The 17,624-nt window shown below is 38.4% G+C and overlaps 1 protein-coding gene across 1 annotated transcript in view; it reads right to left on the bottom strand.

Moving 5' to 3' along the window:
• The window catches only part of LOC108737620 (transmembrane and TPR repeat-containing protein 1-like), a 254,778-nt gene that overhangs the window by 215,484 nt on the left and 21,670 nt on the right, over window positions 1-17,624 (bottom strand). Inside the window, exon 4 of the mRNA XM_025977791.1 lies at window positions 3,211-3,314. Within this exon, the coding sequence (XP_025833576.1) occupies window positions 3,211-3,314 (104 nt within the window). The remainder of the gene's footprint in view (window positions 1-3,210; window positions 3,315-17,624) is intronic.

A 17,624-nucleotide genomic window follows, 5' to 3' on the forward strand; every position in this document is an offset into this window, starting at 1 on the left:
TATATATATATAACCACTTTAAATTATTTATTTATATTTAATTTATTATTATACAGTAGGTGTCCTGTTCAATTTATATATTTACTTAAATGCTTCTCTCTTTTAAACACATTCTTAAGGTATGTTTATTTTGCCCACTTACGTATTTGTGAAGCTAATTTGGAGAAATTTATGTCTGTGAATAAAGGTGAGACCCTTTTTCATAAACTACTCAATTATTTATACCTTTTTATACAGTTGTATAATTTTTCCATTGTAACTGCTTATATTAACATATTGCAAAAAAAGAGAATAATTTTGCAAACAAAAAAACATTTCAAATTCATGTCTTTAGAAAGATGTAAGTCGAAACTTAAGTTAAATAAAATCGAGTTAGCTTGGAAATTTGGTGAATCGATAATTTTTGGTGGCATAAGAAAACAAGATTAAGCTTTCAAAAAATGAAAACAGAAGATATGTTGCTTGAGTGTACTTTTACTTAATGAAAATGCAAGGGCTAAATGTTTTCAATCTCCGATGAGTCAGAAAATATTATTTTCATTACTAAATGATAGGACGTGAATTATTTATTTTTTGTACATAATCGCCGGAGCGATTAAGACATTTGTCATATTGTCACCAGATTTTTATAGATGTTTTCCGTCAATAAGGCTAAGTCTAACGCTTCTTTAACACATATGGTTTTCTAACGGTAACCGTGTCGTACCCGTGCCGTAATTTTATTTGCTTTGCGTTCACACGGCACAAGGTTTTTCACTTCGGGTTTAGTTTTATTTTGGTACGTGTTGTTAATAATGATAAAGTATAATCGCAGCAAACACGAAAAACAAGAAGATTTTGGATTCATTCACTACTTGAAAACAGGTAATTGTTGAATCCTATAAATTTCCCTCCAATCCTGTAATCCCTTGTTTATATTTTTATCCCATAACACTGGTCGCTGTTCAACATGTGTAATTAGCAACTCATTATCTACTTCAATAACCATTATTTCGATATACTATATAATTTCTTTTGTCTAACTGCACTATTCAGAGAGAAAAACGATTCTGAATACAATCTTTGCCGTGTGAACACACGGTATGTGTGTATACTTCTATACACTTGCTTGTCTCACTGTTGCCGTACACGGCTCCGGTGTTGTTCGTGTACGACTCCGGTAACAAACCGTATTGTGTGAAAGTTTGCATATAAAACAACGCATTACTATTATAAACGGCACCGTTGCCGTACATCGTCACGGTAAGAACACCGTATACGTGTGAGAGAAGCGTAATAACAAGCTCTCGGTGCTTTGTCGAACCTATACGTTGGATGGTGGAAAACCTTACTTGAATTGTTTGAAAAGACCCGTCGGACGATTTTTTTCCTTTCCTGACCTCATTGGCGACAAACTGTTATGAAGAGGACAATATAAAGCTGTTGCTGCGGTATGACAATGCCTTGATCGTTCTGGTGATGTGGCGATTGTCTTCAAAAACAAATGCAACACTACACATCTTTTAGTAACAAAATCAAAGATAATTCTTCGTAAATATTTGAAGCAAAATAAATGAAGTCTGTCGGAAATTTTCAGTTTTTACTGCCTCTATAATTGCTTCGCTACAAATTAAAAGCAGAAACGCGTGGATTGAGGTTTATAATTATTTACCATACCCCTACATAAAGAACGATGCTTATGTCTTAATTTCAGGGACGAAAGCCGTCCCGGACAATCGCATTTACTCCTCCCGCGTTGTTTTCACCCTCGGCTTCGGATCGGGTGGCTATTTCCTTGCTGAAGATGTTAAAATACTTTCCTAATAAATAGTAAGGGCGGTTTCTTACTTGGGAAGTTATGTTGCTGTTATCGTTCTTGAAATCAGCAAAAATCGTACTTTAGGGACCGGAGTAGGGTAACAAATAGTACACGGATCTCGAGAAGCCCCTCCCACGAGTTTGTCGCTCATGACTTAAATTCGGGTGGTAATTAGAACCCGGGTGTTCCAAAATCACAAAAGATGCACCGTTAATTTTTTTACTTGTAAGGGAGATAGTGATTTCAATATTATTGATTTTACATGCTTTTTCCTTTGTTTGGGTTTTCTTCCTTGATTTACGGGAGCCAGTATTACGTCATAGCTCTATGTCCTACATTAAGGAAGTTGACTTTGTAAAGTTGATGTAGAAAGTAATCGTCGTTGTAAGCATTCTGTCGAGTGTTTCATAAAAAAAATTTTGTACTGTAATCTATACTAGCATTAGTCAATTCTGAGCAGTCTTATACGATCTGACAACGTAAAATATTCAGTACAATACGACCATATTTAAATAGTTTGCGTGTACGTATCCTTTTTTATCGCTTCATGGCTTTGCAACGTTGCCAGCTTTTTATTTAATTAGTCCTTCCCTTTTAGTACCTGATCTAATTTCTCAATATTTATTTAACAGTAGCAATTAAATTATACAGTTGAAATGTTTATAATTTGACTAGCTGCATTATAACATACCAGTATATCATATACTAATTTTTCATAGACGTGGTAAGAACGGTTCTATTTATATTGTCGAAAATATATTTTTTGATGATGTTTATAGACCGTACAATGTATAATAGTCAACAAAACGTCAGATTGAAAGGCTATTATCTTTGGTTCTAGACGATCAAAAAAATTTTTTCGTACATCGTTGTACGCAGAAAGTTTCAAATTATAATTGTGCAAAGCTTAAACAATTTTGTAAGAAAATCCTTTATGCGAGACAACTACCTTAACCACAGCATTATACTTTTTATTACAGTAATCATATTCCGAGTAAAAACTGTTTATCGTATATTATGTGTCATATGTAATCATTGTTACATCGTGACATAACGCTTTAATGATTAATAATTATTTTTCAGCATGAAAGTAACATGAAAAGCAATTGAAAAAACAGCCCAAATTGAAAAATTAAACTGCCATTCTAGGATTTATTTTAACCTATATTGTAACTTTATTATGGGCGAACTATAGCTGAAAGAAGGAACAATGGATTTCTAACTACAAAAAAGTATTAATTTTGCACTGGCAAGTAAAGGAACGACTAACTCAAAGTCATTAAAAGTTTTATAGCTTCCGTTTCTTTTTAGGTAGAGATGTATCTAAGTTTCAGGTTTATTCTTCTTTGAATTTTCATCAGGAAATGCTCGGAGTTTTATTTATTCTTCATAATTTCAGAAATACTTCTTACCTTACTGCAAAAGATGGGTGAAAAGCCGTTGGATTATCCTGAGGCGAAAATTTAGGGAGAGAACCTTGCAATAACGCCAACCGCGCACACAATAATAGTCCAAGCTGAAAGAAAAAAGAAAAACCAAATAATACAATTTATTAAATTTAAGAGGTTTAAGAAATTGTTTTGATATAAAACATTCACTGTTGTTTATATAAACTATCAAAAACGTTTTCCTTTCCATAACTTAGTTTAAGTTCCTAAATGCCTATTTAAAATGTTTTTGATTAACACCCTTAGCATTTTTCCTGAAGTCGTCCACATATATATTTATCTCTATTTTTGAATTCTGGTGATTAGTTCTCTCTAACATTAAAATATAGCAACGCAAATACATTTTTGCTCTGCATCTTTAAACAGTGTGTTCATATGAAGAGTTGATTTGAAAATTTACGTCAAGTTACTCCTCGTTTGACTACCCACTCTATTGGTCCCCACAACTTCATTGTTATATTTTTGTGCAGCTATTTATACTGCTATTTCCTAATAAAAACTACTGTTGCAACTAACAGCCCAACGTTGTACTCCATTGACTGCAGCGCAACCGCTTTTGTTCATCGAAGCTCAGTACCACGAGCAGCTGGGAAGTAAAGAAACGATACATTGGTTGCTTAATAGTACAGCAATTTGGACCTAAAATGTTTGCTGGGAGTTTTCAAAATGGGTACTTTTATAGATTTCGATGTGTTCTTTCAGAACTTCAACTTTGCCACTTCGTATTTTTGCCGCTCCCACTTATTTCATGCTAAAAACATTTATATTCAATACTAGTTGCCCCGACATACTTCGTTCTGTCAAAAGGTATTGGCCTGTCGCAGTCCAATAGAAAAAAACACAAATAAAACGTATTTCAGAGGGATTAATGTATTTATTGATTTACTTATAAAAATAGGTTTTCTATTTCGTACACTGCAAGACTTTAGTAAAACTGTGATGATATTTTCATTGTAATACTGTATGGTATACGATATTTTTTGTTTGATTACGTGGCGCATAAACAAATAAAGCTAACGGTTTTCAAACGCGGGGGCAGGTCACATACAACTGTCCATACGAGAAGCATGGGTTTTCAAGATTAATGGCGCAAACACTCAACGACTGGGATTTATTTATGGTCATTGCCAAAACAAGCCGCAGTGGAAATTGCAGTCGTTTAAATTCAGTCAGTCAGTACGTCAGTTGGTACAATTGGGATGCGGGGTATCACTGCCAGCCATGTACTGCTACAAAGACGCGGTTAGTTGATATTTCTCAATCATAGATTAATATCCATACAGCCTACTCAACTTGAAGACATACCAAAGATAATCCTAACGTACCTTTGTTTTGTTATGATTGACGTCAAATGTTTGATAGCTGGGGACAGATGTTTTAATTTACTCTGTGATTTGTATAGGAAAAGAAAAGTGTGGCTTTTACGTTTCTCTCGGTAATTTTTTCAATTTTTCTCTTCATAAGAACCTTCCTCGGACTTCAAGGAATATTTTAACTCCTGTTTCTGCCTCTAATATGTCACTGACTGAGAAGGTGTCCTACCAACCTATTTCGCCTATTTTTGATTGATTTCTATAGTTCTCTGTTTACCTCTTCTTTCAACTACCTCTTCATTTCTAACCTTATTTATCCACGGTATCCTCATCATTCGATTGTAGCACCATATTTTGAACGATTCTAAACTTTTCTTTTTTGCCGCGCCCACTGTCCATGTTTCGCACCCATATAGTGCCGCGCTCTAAACGTACACCTTTAACAATCATTTTCTACTTTGCGAATTTCTAAAGTAACGGTTTGCGAGTATAGAAGTGACTTCTTTTTATTGAGGGCGATTCGACTGTGCGCTATCCTCTGCTTTATATTCCTACTACTCCTTCCGTCCTAACTTGTCTGACTTCTTGGATACTTATTCATGTACTCCGAAAAGTCCATACATAAAAGAGGTTATCCCCAGGTATTTAAAAAATCAAATGCTGATCCAACATCATTGCTCAAAAGCTTATTTCTTGAATTATACAGTTATAGTAATGTGAAAAGTAAAAAAGTGTGTCTTTTAATAAATAATGATATGCGTCTCACAAAGTCAGCATGTAAAAGTAAAACTATTGCGTTGCTACCATCAACACAAGCAGCAGCACGACTACATTCGTTCCGAACCTATTACCAGTTTCAACAGTGGTATGGGAATGAACAAAATGCAGAGCAATGGGGATGGAAAAGAAACAAGAACGGACTAATTCCTGTTACCACACCCGAGCCCCCAGCTCTTGAAAGCTTGTTAAAACTTATATCTTGCAAATGAAAAAAGGGATGTCAGAAAAAGCCTGTGGTGGCAAAGTTGAAATTGCGAAATTGAAAAGAGCACACCGAAATTTATAAAATTACACATTTTCTAAACTCCTGCTAAACTTTCCAGGTAAAACTACGATCTTACATTCGGTGGTAAATCAAATCAATTAGAATACATACAGGGTGTTCCGTTTGAAAAAACGGACTTACAATTGTTCGAAGTTAACGAAACCCGCCATTAAATATGTAACACCCGGTATGTAATTAACCCACTTTGAAAGTATGGACGGGAAGCTTGAGGGTATACTTATCTCTTGTGAGAATAATGATGCTTCAGCTTTCCTACTGTAAAATAGGCATGCTTTTTCACTGTCTATTGCTCTGTGCTACTTTACAAAAAGAAAACGGTAAATTGTAGAAGTAGGAAAGCCTTATGAATGTCTACCTAGAATCATAAGTAAAATTCAAAACTGTGGTAATATATCGGGTGCTTTATTTAAAGTTAAGAAGTCTAAGTCTAAGTTGTTATCAATTTCGGTATAACCGAAAGTGCTACATATATGTCGTTATTTTAATTCTGGAGAGCATAACCAATAACGCCTTTGTACAAATTTTCAAGTTATAAATCACAGTAGTTTCTGAAATATTCTAATAGGCAGTCATCATAAAACACAGCATAGTACTTGAACGCTGCTGGACTACTATATTTATAATATGCATATGTCAGTCTGTAATTGAAAATGACACCTTAGGTATAGAAATCTAATTTAGGTTTTTAATCTTTTTTATATGGAATTTTGGATTTTTTTGTTTTATTTATATTCATGTAAGGATATATCCTATTCAGATCTGGAATCGAAATAGTAGTTCCTTTTGTGAAGGATATGCATGCCCAAATACAAAAAAAAAGACGTTTCTCACTCTAAAGATCATGTGCATAGTGTTTGAGAGACAGCAAACGAGTTTTACTGGTGGACCTTATCCCCTGAGGCTCTCCAATAGATGCAGACGTCTCTGGTAATGCATTTAAAACAAAGTGACATGGTTTCTCAATGATCTATGCTGATTTATGATAATGCTCGCTTACACCCAGTTTCTGCAACGTAAAATTCATTCGTCTGGGGACAGCTAGATAACCTTCCCAACGGTATAGACGTTACACCAAGCGATCTTAATCTGTTTTAACATTCTTCCGAAGTCACTAGCGAGATCATCAAGGTCAAAGAAGCTATAAGCACGTGGTTTATATTATAGGTGGCATCATTCTACAAGGAAAGGATAAACTCCTGGTGCGAATGATAAGATTCTTTAATGTTGTCGGTAACTCATAAACAAAATAGTAGAATAAAACCCCCCACTTATTTTTTATTGGAGCTGCGTACTTTTAAAAGTTAGTGCGATATCTGACGAGGAAGGGTTCCATCATTAAAAGTTAAGTTAGAGTAACTTTTTCAGTCATAATTTACCCTTCATGAGATGAAAAGAAAATAAAAGCAAATGAGGCTCCTCCTTCAATTATTACCTTTTTCTATGAAGAAAATCATTAATATTTCGTAGAAACAAATCAGAACAATTCAGGTAAATAATACATTAGTTTATTAGCAAAATAGTTGTCAATGAAGAAATTTACTGCCGAGAGTACCACTGGATACAAAAAATTTTGTTTGTAATTAAAATGTAAACCATGAAAATTCAGATGCTGTTTAAAATTATCTAACTAGACAAATACCTCGAAATAGCTCAAAATTAGTTAATGAAACATCAGCAGTTGCTCAATAAACTAATGGATTACTTATCCTAACAGTTCTCATTTGCAAAAACCGAACAAACATTACTACACCAACAAAAATGCTTTACATGAATAGCTTTCATTTATTTTTAATATATAATGACTATTTGGAAGATACTCCTCAGAATTAGCTTATGTTGAATAATCGAGAAGGGCTATCTTTAAAGTTTATCGGAATATCTTATTAAAGGAAAATATTCTAATGTTCATGGGTTAAACAAAATCAACTACTAAGACTGATAACGACAAAAACTATTTATTTACACTAATATTGATATATCACTATTCACTGCGCTATTTATTTCACTGCTATCACTGTCAATTTATTTCTGAATTCACTTCTGCAACGGTCAATTTATTTCTCCTCCTCTCGGCGATCGTCTCTTCCTTTAAATACTCTTTTGTTTACTTTCGGGAGCCTTCTCGAAACATCCGGATAGTTTCAATATTCTTTAAACCGTTTAACTGCTTTTCCAGAACGCAGGTACGACACACACATTTATAAATACGGCGTACATGAAGAAAGGCGCCCGCGGCTAGTCGGCGAATCGATAAGCCATTCACACACACGTGTGCCCAATCGCACAGAAACACACTTGTGCTCGCTATACTGCCCCCTCCTTAAGGATGTTTCGTCCCGAAACATTTTCACTTTCTGTTTCGCAGGATCATGCCGGAATCTGTAGTCCACGCCTGCACGACATCCGGTCCGGGAATAGAAGTAACAGTCCATGGTCTTCTCATGATTGGTTCGATTCGGGTTATTACTGCAAACCAAAATGTCTATTCCAGTACGGCGGAATAGGACTTCGATCATGTTCCGTACGATCCTCCAATCTAGGTTGTCCAGTCCACAACCAAGCTTCAGAATCGCTAGCTTCTGTAGTTTATCCTCCAGAAGGTGTCCGCGGAGTTTCATTACTGCATCCCAAAGGTCTCTATAAGTTGGGTTATCAGAGCATCTTCCTTTAGTTACTAGGCAATAGATATTGCGTCGTCCGTCAGACAGGCACAACAGTCTTCTTCCCTTCCGTACTTGGTCTTCAAGATGTTCCAAACCGCCAAATCTGCGTTTGAACTTGGACGCGATACCACGGTTCATTTTGAGATCCTTTGAAACGCAATGGGCCAGAGAATATTCCTTAGATATAGCGAAGAGGTCTCGTCGGATTTCTTGCGTCACTCCAAATCTCCTGTTAACATGGGGGCCTTCCTTCATGAACTCTTCGAATGTGGGCTCGGAAGTAATAGTTCCTAATAATCTGGCCCGCACCTCCTCTTTATTTGCACCGGCGAATGGAGCCAAGCGATTAAAATGGACTACCTTAGGCTTTTTATTTGGAGTTTTCTTAATTCGGTAGATCACGTCGTTAATCCTTTTCACTATCTCATAGGGTCTTTCCAAATTCAACAAATGTTGGTAACAACAAATTGACCACTAGATGATTCATCATGAAGATACTGTAACACCTCTCTAACCTTGTTTCGAGGAATAACCAGTTGCTTCCAATCTTCCTCTCCATCTGGACTTTCAACAACACGCATAGTATGCCATCCACCAAAATTATTGAGTTCCACTGAGCCCATAACTATTTTAGTACTTGGGTACAGGAAGAAATTTGCTGCCACTTTGGTCGTTTTCCGTCTCTTTTCCATTTCATCACCTTCTTTAAGTCCGGATCGTTTTCTTGATCGTGTTTTATATTTTCAGGTAACCACTCGTCATCGATTACCGTGACGCGTCGAGTTGCCTTTTCATTCTTTTCCATTCGATCACACTGCTTGCAGTAAGTTTGACAAGATCTTCTGGAATGCGCACCAGCATTCTTGTGTCCGGTTCCAGGCCGGTGCTCTACGTCAAAATCATATTCTTGTAGCTTCTCAATCCATCTAGCTACCTGACCCTCCGGATTCCTGAAATTCAGAAGCCAATTTAAAGATGCATGATCGGTGCATAGGGTGAATATTCGTCCATATGGGTATTTATAAAACTGTTCTACACCTTTGACTATAGCTTGCATCTCTCGCCTAGTGACGCAGTAGTTTCTTTCAGCTTTTAATGAGGTCTTGCTAAAATAGCCGATTACTTTCTCTTGGCCATCTCGTAACTGTGAAAGAACGGCTCCCATTCCCACATTGATGGCGTCGGTGTCCAAAATGAACATGCCATTGGGCCGAGGATATACCAGCACGGGGGCTGTGATTAAAGCCTGCTTCAAAGTCTCAAATGCCATTTGACAATGCGAATCTCAATGAAATTTGCGGTCACTTTCGGTTAAATGTGACAAAGGTTTGGCGATATTGACAAATCTATAAACAAAGCGACGGTAATACGTGCACAATCCCAAGAAGCTTCTTATGACGTGAACATTTCCAGACACTGGTCATTCCTTCGCGGTCTTTATCTTCTTTGGATCCACGGCCACGCCCTTCGCTGATACAACAAGTCGCAAATAAGAACCTTCTTGGCGGAAAAGGTGGAACTTTTTCAAGTTTCAAATTGACCTCACGTAGCCGCTGGAATACCGCTTGCAAATTTTGAAGGTGTTCATTAAAGGTGCTTCCAATCACTATGATGTCATCCAAGTATACCAAGCAGGTCTTTCCAATTTGATCACTCAAGATTTTCTCCATCAACCTTTCGAACGTCGCCGGGGCATTGCATAACCCGAAAGGCATAACTGTAAACCGCCATAGGCCCGTGCCGGTCGAGAATGCGGTCTCTTCCTTGTCGGCAGCATCTAAAGCAACTTGGCAGTATCCGCTCTTCAAATCGAGTGTGGAAAACATTTTCGAGCCAGAAAGCAAATCCAAGGTGTCATCAATCCGTGGTAGTGGATAACTGTTTTTCTTGGTTACGTTGTTGAGCTGTCGGTAATCCACATAAGAACGGGTTGTCCCATCTTTCTTCTTTACCAATACTACCGGTGATGTCCATGGACTTGAAGATGGATCAATTATGCCGGTCTCCTGCATTTCGTGGATTATTCGCTCTGCTTCTTCCTTCTTGGCCAGGGGCAATCGTCTAGGTCTTTGACGATTAGGCTGCGCATTACCGGTATTGATTCTGTGTTTTACGATAGTGGTCCTTCTCCTACCATTCTTGTCAGTCTCAAAGACGTCAGCATTCTGGAAAAGTAGATGTTGCACTTTGCATTTCTGCTCAGTTAGATTCCTACAATATCTGTCCATCACTCCACTTATTCCAACAGGTACTGTTTCAGAATTTACCTTTTGGGTTACAGCCTCCTGTCTATCTCTGATGAAATAGAATTCTTCGCCATTCAGTCTCAGAACGCGTCTTCTTGAATTCATGTCGAAATCGTATTTTTGTAGAACGTCCAGTCCAAGAATTACGTCATCTTCAATATCTGCTACAAGCATTCGATGGTCAAAGACAGTCTTACGGATTTCAAGTGACACGTTAGCTTAGCCATGAACAACCGCTTTTTCTCCGGTAGCCGTACGCAGAACCCACTTAGTTGACACGACCTGGTTAGAACCCTCAACTACGCTGGGTTTTACTATGCTCCTAGTGGCCCCTGTGTCCAAAAGATACACGCACCTTTGTCCATTTATTTTTCCACCTAGGAGTAGACTGTTACTCTGGTGCTTCAAGGTCTTCGTAAATGCGATAAATTCGGGGTCTTTCTGTCCGTGGGTCAACGTTTGCCCCGTTACGTCCACCCTATCTAGTTTTCCTGCTGTTGACGTCGAGTACTTGGGGAAGGAGTACTTTTCCTACATTGCCTCCTCGTATGACCTAGTTCGCTGCAGTTTCAACATCTTAGCTTTCGCGTTTCTTTATCGAACTTGCAGATGATTAGGCAGATGGTTTCTTTTAAAGATTCTGACGAATCCGTTTCTTCACACAGTAGCCGAACCCTTCCCTGTTTGCTATAGGTTCGTTTAACAGTTTTGTACTCCAATGCACGAGCCAATGCATCAGCTAGCGTCTTAGGTCGTTGAAGGCCTATTCGTTGTTGAGTGTCACTGTCCCGAAGTCCCTCAGGAAATGCCTTCACTGTTAACCTTTCCATCAATTCTTCTGGAGTATTAGGATAAGCCAGCCGAAACAGTCTCCCAATATCGGCCTCGAATTCTTGTAGGGATTCCGTTGGTTTCTGCTGACGGGTTTTCAGTTGGATGTGATACATCGCTGTAGCGCAACTCTAACCGTTTTACCAACTGTTCATAATCCAATTCATCCGGGGAAAGGGTGTTCAAAATGTCACATGCATCTTCACGAAGCGCAAATGTCAATGCAGTGGCTTTTTCTTCAGGCGCCTTAGCAGCCGCCTCAAATTGCTTGTGGTATGTGGTCCATGAGGACTTTCCGTCAAACGTTGGTGGGTTTACTCGTGGTCCTGACTCTATACCGCTTCCTTGACTGATTTGGCTTTTCTTCCGATTTATTCTCCAAACTTTTACCGTCTTCTTCCAATTCACGTTTCAAGCTTTTACTATTTTCTTCCAATTTTTCTTCTAATTTATTTTCCAAACTTTTCATCATTTGTGACAATTCGTCTTCGAAAAGGAACGTTTCAGGATCATAACCATCCTTTTTCAACGCCTACGCGAGCCGCCACTGAAGATTTGCTTTGTAACCGCTTGTCAGTTCATCCCGTTCTTCAAATTCTCTTCTTAACTCGGCTACTTTTAATTCGTACAACTTCTACGCCATTGAAATATCTTTCACTCAACCCCACATCTGACACCAGTTGTAATGTTCGTGGGTTAAACAAAATCAACTTCTAAGACTGAAAACGACAAAAACTATTTATTTACACTAATATTGATATATCACTATTCACTGCACTATTTATTTCACTGCTATCACTGTCAAATTATTTCTGGATTCACTTCTGCAACGGTCAATTTATTTCTCCTCCTCTCGGCGATCGTCTCTTCCTTTAAATACTCTTTTGTCTACTTTGTGGAGCCTTCCCGAAACATCTGGATAGTTTCTTTCTTTTCTGAACTGTTTAACTGCTTTCCCAGAACGCAGGTACGACACACACATTTACAAATACGGCGTAATTTATGAAAGGCGCCCGCGGCTAGTCGGCGAATCGATAAGCCGTTCACACGCACGTGTGCCAGATCGCACACAAACACAATCGTGCTCGCTACAATATGATGAATGTCTTGAAGAAGTAAAAATATAGTTTCTTTTTTATGCAACTTCTTTTTCTATTCTGATTCGTCTTGACAATAGCAATATATTCACCAATTCATAACTATTAGCAATTTGATCGTACATGTTTTTATAATTAATTGTATTTTTCTTTCTGTGTCCAACATCACCCTTGTTTGAAGTAAACACTAATCTAAGAAAATGCTTAAGAGAAATGGTATGCAGGTTACTCTAAATAAAAAAGTACTCAACCATATAACAAGATTAACCAAAATATACCGAGGAAATAAGAATATTTTGTATTTTGTGGTTGTATTGAGACTGTGAATTATCGGGCCAATGTCGCACACCAGTGTGCAGTGGATAGCGGTATTGAAATTACTAGATTATTTTCAGTAAATTATCACGAACCCGCCCACATTCATGTGGTTAGGGTTTTTCATTTTACCCTTTAAATTGGTTTGAACTGGAATATTGAATAGGAACCCGAGTTTGTTTCAATTAAGTACCCAATCCACAAGTTTGGGGTTATACATTTTTTCCTGCCAACTTATTTCACTTATTTCGTATTGATTTCCATAATGCCATCGGTTCTCCTTCTCCTTCCAATTTGTCCTCATTTCTAATATTTCTACTACTAACATTTTTAACATCCTCACTTCTAACCTCCTATTTTTCGTCCACGTTTCACATCCACGCAATAAGAAATTCATAAATTCATTGGTTAAGAGCGAACTAAAATTTAGCTCACCATTCACTCGATACGGTATATTCAAAGGAAACTTTGTAGTGTATCACTTTTGGGCTCCTAATTGGGATTCCGCTTCAAGCTTATCGGGGGCATAGATATTTTGCCCTACTGTCGGCTACCACCTAAGGGGGGAGGGCTTTAAAAATTTAAGTTAGTTGTCCGAGTTAACGAATCGATTGTTAATCGAGTATCTGTTATGTTTAACCAAATTTTTAGTAACAATCTTGTAAGAAGTCAAATGTTGAAATATAGGTGCTCCGCTTAATGACTGGTCAATCACAGGCTTGACCAAATCCCGAAATACAATATTCGATTTCAAAAATAAACTTATAATAACCAAATTATGTTGAATTAATTATTACCACTACAGATAACCTCAAATTAATGAGGAAAAACTCTGTGACCTTTGTAGTTGAGCAAAATCGTTGTTGTTGCTGCTGTCATCACTCGTAGTTTAGAGGTATAGTAATGGTGTGTACAGCCAGGTATCCGGCTTCGATTCCCGGCTACGACGTGACAGCAGTAGCAATTTTTCCTAACTGATTTGAGTATCTTATCAACTTAAAGTTTATTTATTAAAGGTAATTACTTGAAGAGTCAATCTAAAAAAAAAAAAGAGAAAAAATCTTACAAATCCCAAGCGTAAAGATCTTCAATTATGTAAATTTAACCATAACATGCTTATAATAATCTATTAAAACCTTTAAACCAAAAACCAATACATTAATTTAAACAATTGTTCAATTAATTTTATTATACTAAAGTAGGTACGATATGGTTTATAATAATTATAGGTATACAACGATAAGGTAATTCGATTTAGCCTAATAATAGAGCAATTTTCCTTCGCTGTGATTTTAGTAATCTTCAATATACTGTAAAGTGGCGAGCATTGTTGTATACGATTACATAAGTTTGAATTCCGTAGAACATTAAAAAACTGAAAACGTTTAATTAGATCTTGATTTACTACGGTGGAGAAAACTCTCCGTACTCCACGCCTACTTCTTATGGAAAGTGGTAAGATGCGCCCGTTATAGTTTTTCATTTAATATGTCGAAATGAAGTGCTCTTTTCCAGTATTTGAATAACTAAGTAACTAAATTAAAAGTGAAATACTGTTGTGATTTCAAATTGAAATTACACAAGCAATAATTATATATTCAGCAATTTGCATATTTGACCTTACGAAAGATTTTATCTTAGCCTTTTGAAGGCATTGAGTAACGGAGTTATCATGAAGGAGATAGGGCGAAACAGACAGAATAACTGATCAAAGGGGAACTCTTTTACATAATTGCATGAAATGCGAATTTTCTACGTGAACTTCTCAAAACGCTAATTTGATTCTCCACGTCACATACTCTAAAGTAACAATATATAGGACGAAAGAGCAAGGAAATAAATTAAATATTGTAAGAGTGGATTTCTTCAGCACTTTTAGATCTAATATTCTAAGTAACAAAAGGGACAGGAACTCTTTCGCATCTCCCTTATTTTGCATTTGCTTCGTATAAACTTCCTTTTTCGGGATACTTTCTGTTGTATTTTATATCTTGAAGGATGAATTTCTATGAACTTGTGTTAATGTTTTTTATGCAACAATTGGTTAAAGTAATGGCATTGTCGAATTTTGTTCGGATATACTTACGATCGCGCTTTTCTGAAGTAAGGTTTTAAATGTTATTACATATAACCTGTTTGTATCCAATTTAGTTAGGGTAGTTTTATTTTGTTATTTCTTGGAATGTTACAACAGTAAGTGTTATGGTTTATTACTCTCAATGTTTGTGCCGACTAGAGCAGGTGATGCGGAACATGACCATTTTATTCACCCCAAAAAGATGTTTTTCCCTTATATCCTCGTCACACCAACCACACAGTTGTAAATAGTTATAAATACCGAATCTATCGAAAACAAGTGAAGATTCGAGCTTCTATACGTACTTGCGATCAGCAACATTTTCTACTGTTTTCTTACCCGCTACCGCAGCCGACGAACACAACAACCGGCAGTTATCACTGCCTGTATAGCGACGACGTATTAAGCTAGGTGGTTTAATATTCACCAATATCTGCAAGTTTTCAACAACTGCCCGGTCGTTTTAGATAAGTTTAACCAATGTAAAATATTACTAACCAACAGTTCTTTGGGAAGGACTAGGCAAAGTTCCTCTGAACTCCTTTAACCTCCCACCAATTAAAATAACAATAAAAACCTAATATTTTTTTATTTTGTACCATATACATTATGTCCCATAGGAGTAGGTTAGCTTTTTTTGGGAGCCATTTCGAAATGGCTACCCCCAAGAACCCCGCACTCTTGGAGGTACTCTCCATTGCGGAAGTTATGTCCTTGGCGAGCGAGCTGCAGTTCAAGCTTGCCATAATCAACGAATTTTTACGGAAAAACTCTTCCCCAATATGCGAGGACGTCGTGCCTTCATCTCCTACCAGCGCTGAATTATCCGATTCAGACCCGAAAAGTCCTTTTGGCCGAAAATTCTTCGCGCCATGGACAACCACGGCATTACCACACATAGGGCCATAAACACCAAAGACTCCGTGAGAGTCTACCCAAACTCCGTTGACGATTTTCGTCGATTCTCGTCGTTCCTCGATGAATACAAAGTTGAGTTTAGTACAAACCAACTGAAACAAGACCGCGATCTCTATGTTGTCCTCCGTGGAGTTTGCGAAGACATCTCCACAGATGATGTCAAAGCCGAACTCGTTCACAAAGGCTTTGACATCCGCGGCGTCTACCGAATGTCCAACGGTGGAAAAATCTGGCCCTTCCATTCGTCTGGATAGATCATCTCCGAAGTCCAAGACTATCTTCGAATTTAGTAAGTTCTGCGGGCTCAGCGTAAAAGTTGAGCCAAAAAGGAACACACGGCTAACTACTGTCACGTCGCCTGGGTCTGTTCCATCTGTGGCCGCAACCATCCATATCACTGCCGAATGTAAGACAAAAGATAACTCTCACTCCTTCCTGCGTCAATTGCAAAGGAAGTCACCGTGCCACATGCCGCGGCTGCCCAAAGGTTCCAAAGAGGACCCCCATGAATCTGTAGTACCCCAGCACACAAAAGCCCGTGTAACCAGCGCCCCGTCCAACAGTCATCCCCGGAAGGACGCTCCCCCAAAAGTCTTACACCAGGGCAGTGACAGCAGCTTCTTCTCTTGAACAGAGGATCTGGGCCATCGTTCAAACGATGGTAGCAAGTCTGGTCACCGTCGTACAAATGCCCACCAATGTGTAATACAGCGCACCCAGATAATCTTGGCATAGTTACCTGGAATGCGCAAAGCATTGGAGGTAAATTGACTGAACTCGAGCACTTCGTCGAGCCTGCATCACCGAAACTCACTTGTCCGAAAAAATCAAACTTTTCGTCCTAAACTTCTCATCCTACAGAAGGGACCGTGAAAACCGCAGTGCCGGCGGTGTCACCATTCTTGTTAGGAATTCTTTAAAACACAGACCTATCTCTTTGGCCACAAACTCGTTAGAAACAGTCGGCATCGAAGTTTCGCTAATTTCCGGTCCTCTTAGGGTTTTCTCTACTCCCCTCCTTCGGACAGAGACCTTTCTGAACTCCCTCTTCTACTACTCCCAGTTCGAACCATCTTCCAGCCCTGATTGAAGTCGGCAGCTCAATCAACAACACCCAAACCCAAACACGTCACTAGATTGACTGCGAATCCGTTACACCCTCCAAACGTCTTCAAGTGCACTCCAATTCACACAATAGCGGAACTTGACGAATCTTCTTTCAAACGAGATTGCCAGCGCTATCGAGCTCTCCACTACCTCCCATCCTATGCCCATCAAAGACAGAACCCTCCCCGCAGATATTCTTGACCTTTTTAAGAGGGAACACAAGGCTCGACGTATGTGGAATAGACACCGTGTCCACGCACACCGTGCAGAAGTAAACGCCCTTCAACGAGAACTAAAAACTCGTCTCACTGAATTCCGCAGCGCATCCTTCGATGATTATATCGCTCTGGCAGAAACACACCCCCTAAGCACTCGGAAAGTGATCCGTTCGTATCAGAGCTCGACATCTTCCGCCACTAAAACAAAACGGCTCTACCGATTCTTCGGACGAAGAAAAAGCTGCAATCTTTGCAGACTCCTTATGTCTCCAGTGCTCCCCACTACCTAGTCCAGCGGACCTTCCCGACCTTCACGAGCGTACCAAAGCCGTCTCCCAGAACTTCGTTCCCTAAATTCCAACTTCAGACACATCACACCCCATGAAATCTCCCTTACTATCAGTTCTCTGAAAAAGAGGAAAGCCCCTGACGCTGATGGAATTCAAAACAGAGTCCTGCCGCCAAAGCACATAACCACACTGTGCAACATCACAAACGTCATCATGGGCTCCACCACTTCCCTTTGG

Source organism: Agrilus planipennis, unplaced genomic scaffold, assembly GCF_000699045.2.
Source record: "Agrilus planipennis isolate EAB-ADULT unplaced genomic scaffold, Apla_2.0 scaffold87, whole genome shotgun sequence".
Taxonomy (NCBI): Eukaryota; Metazoa; Arthropoda; class Insecta; order Coleoptera; family Buprestidae; genus Agrilus; species Agrilus planipennis.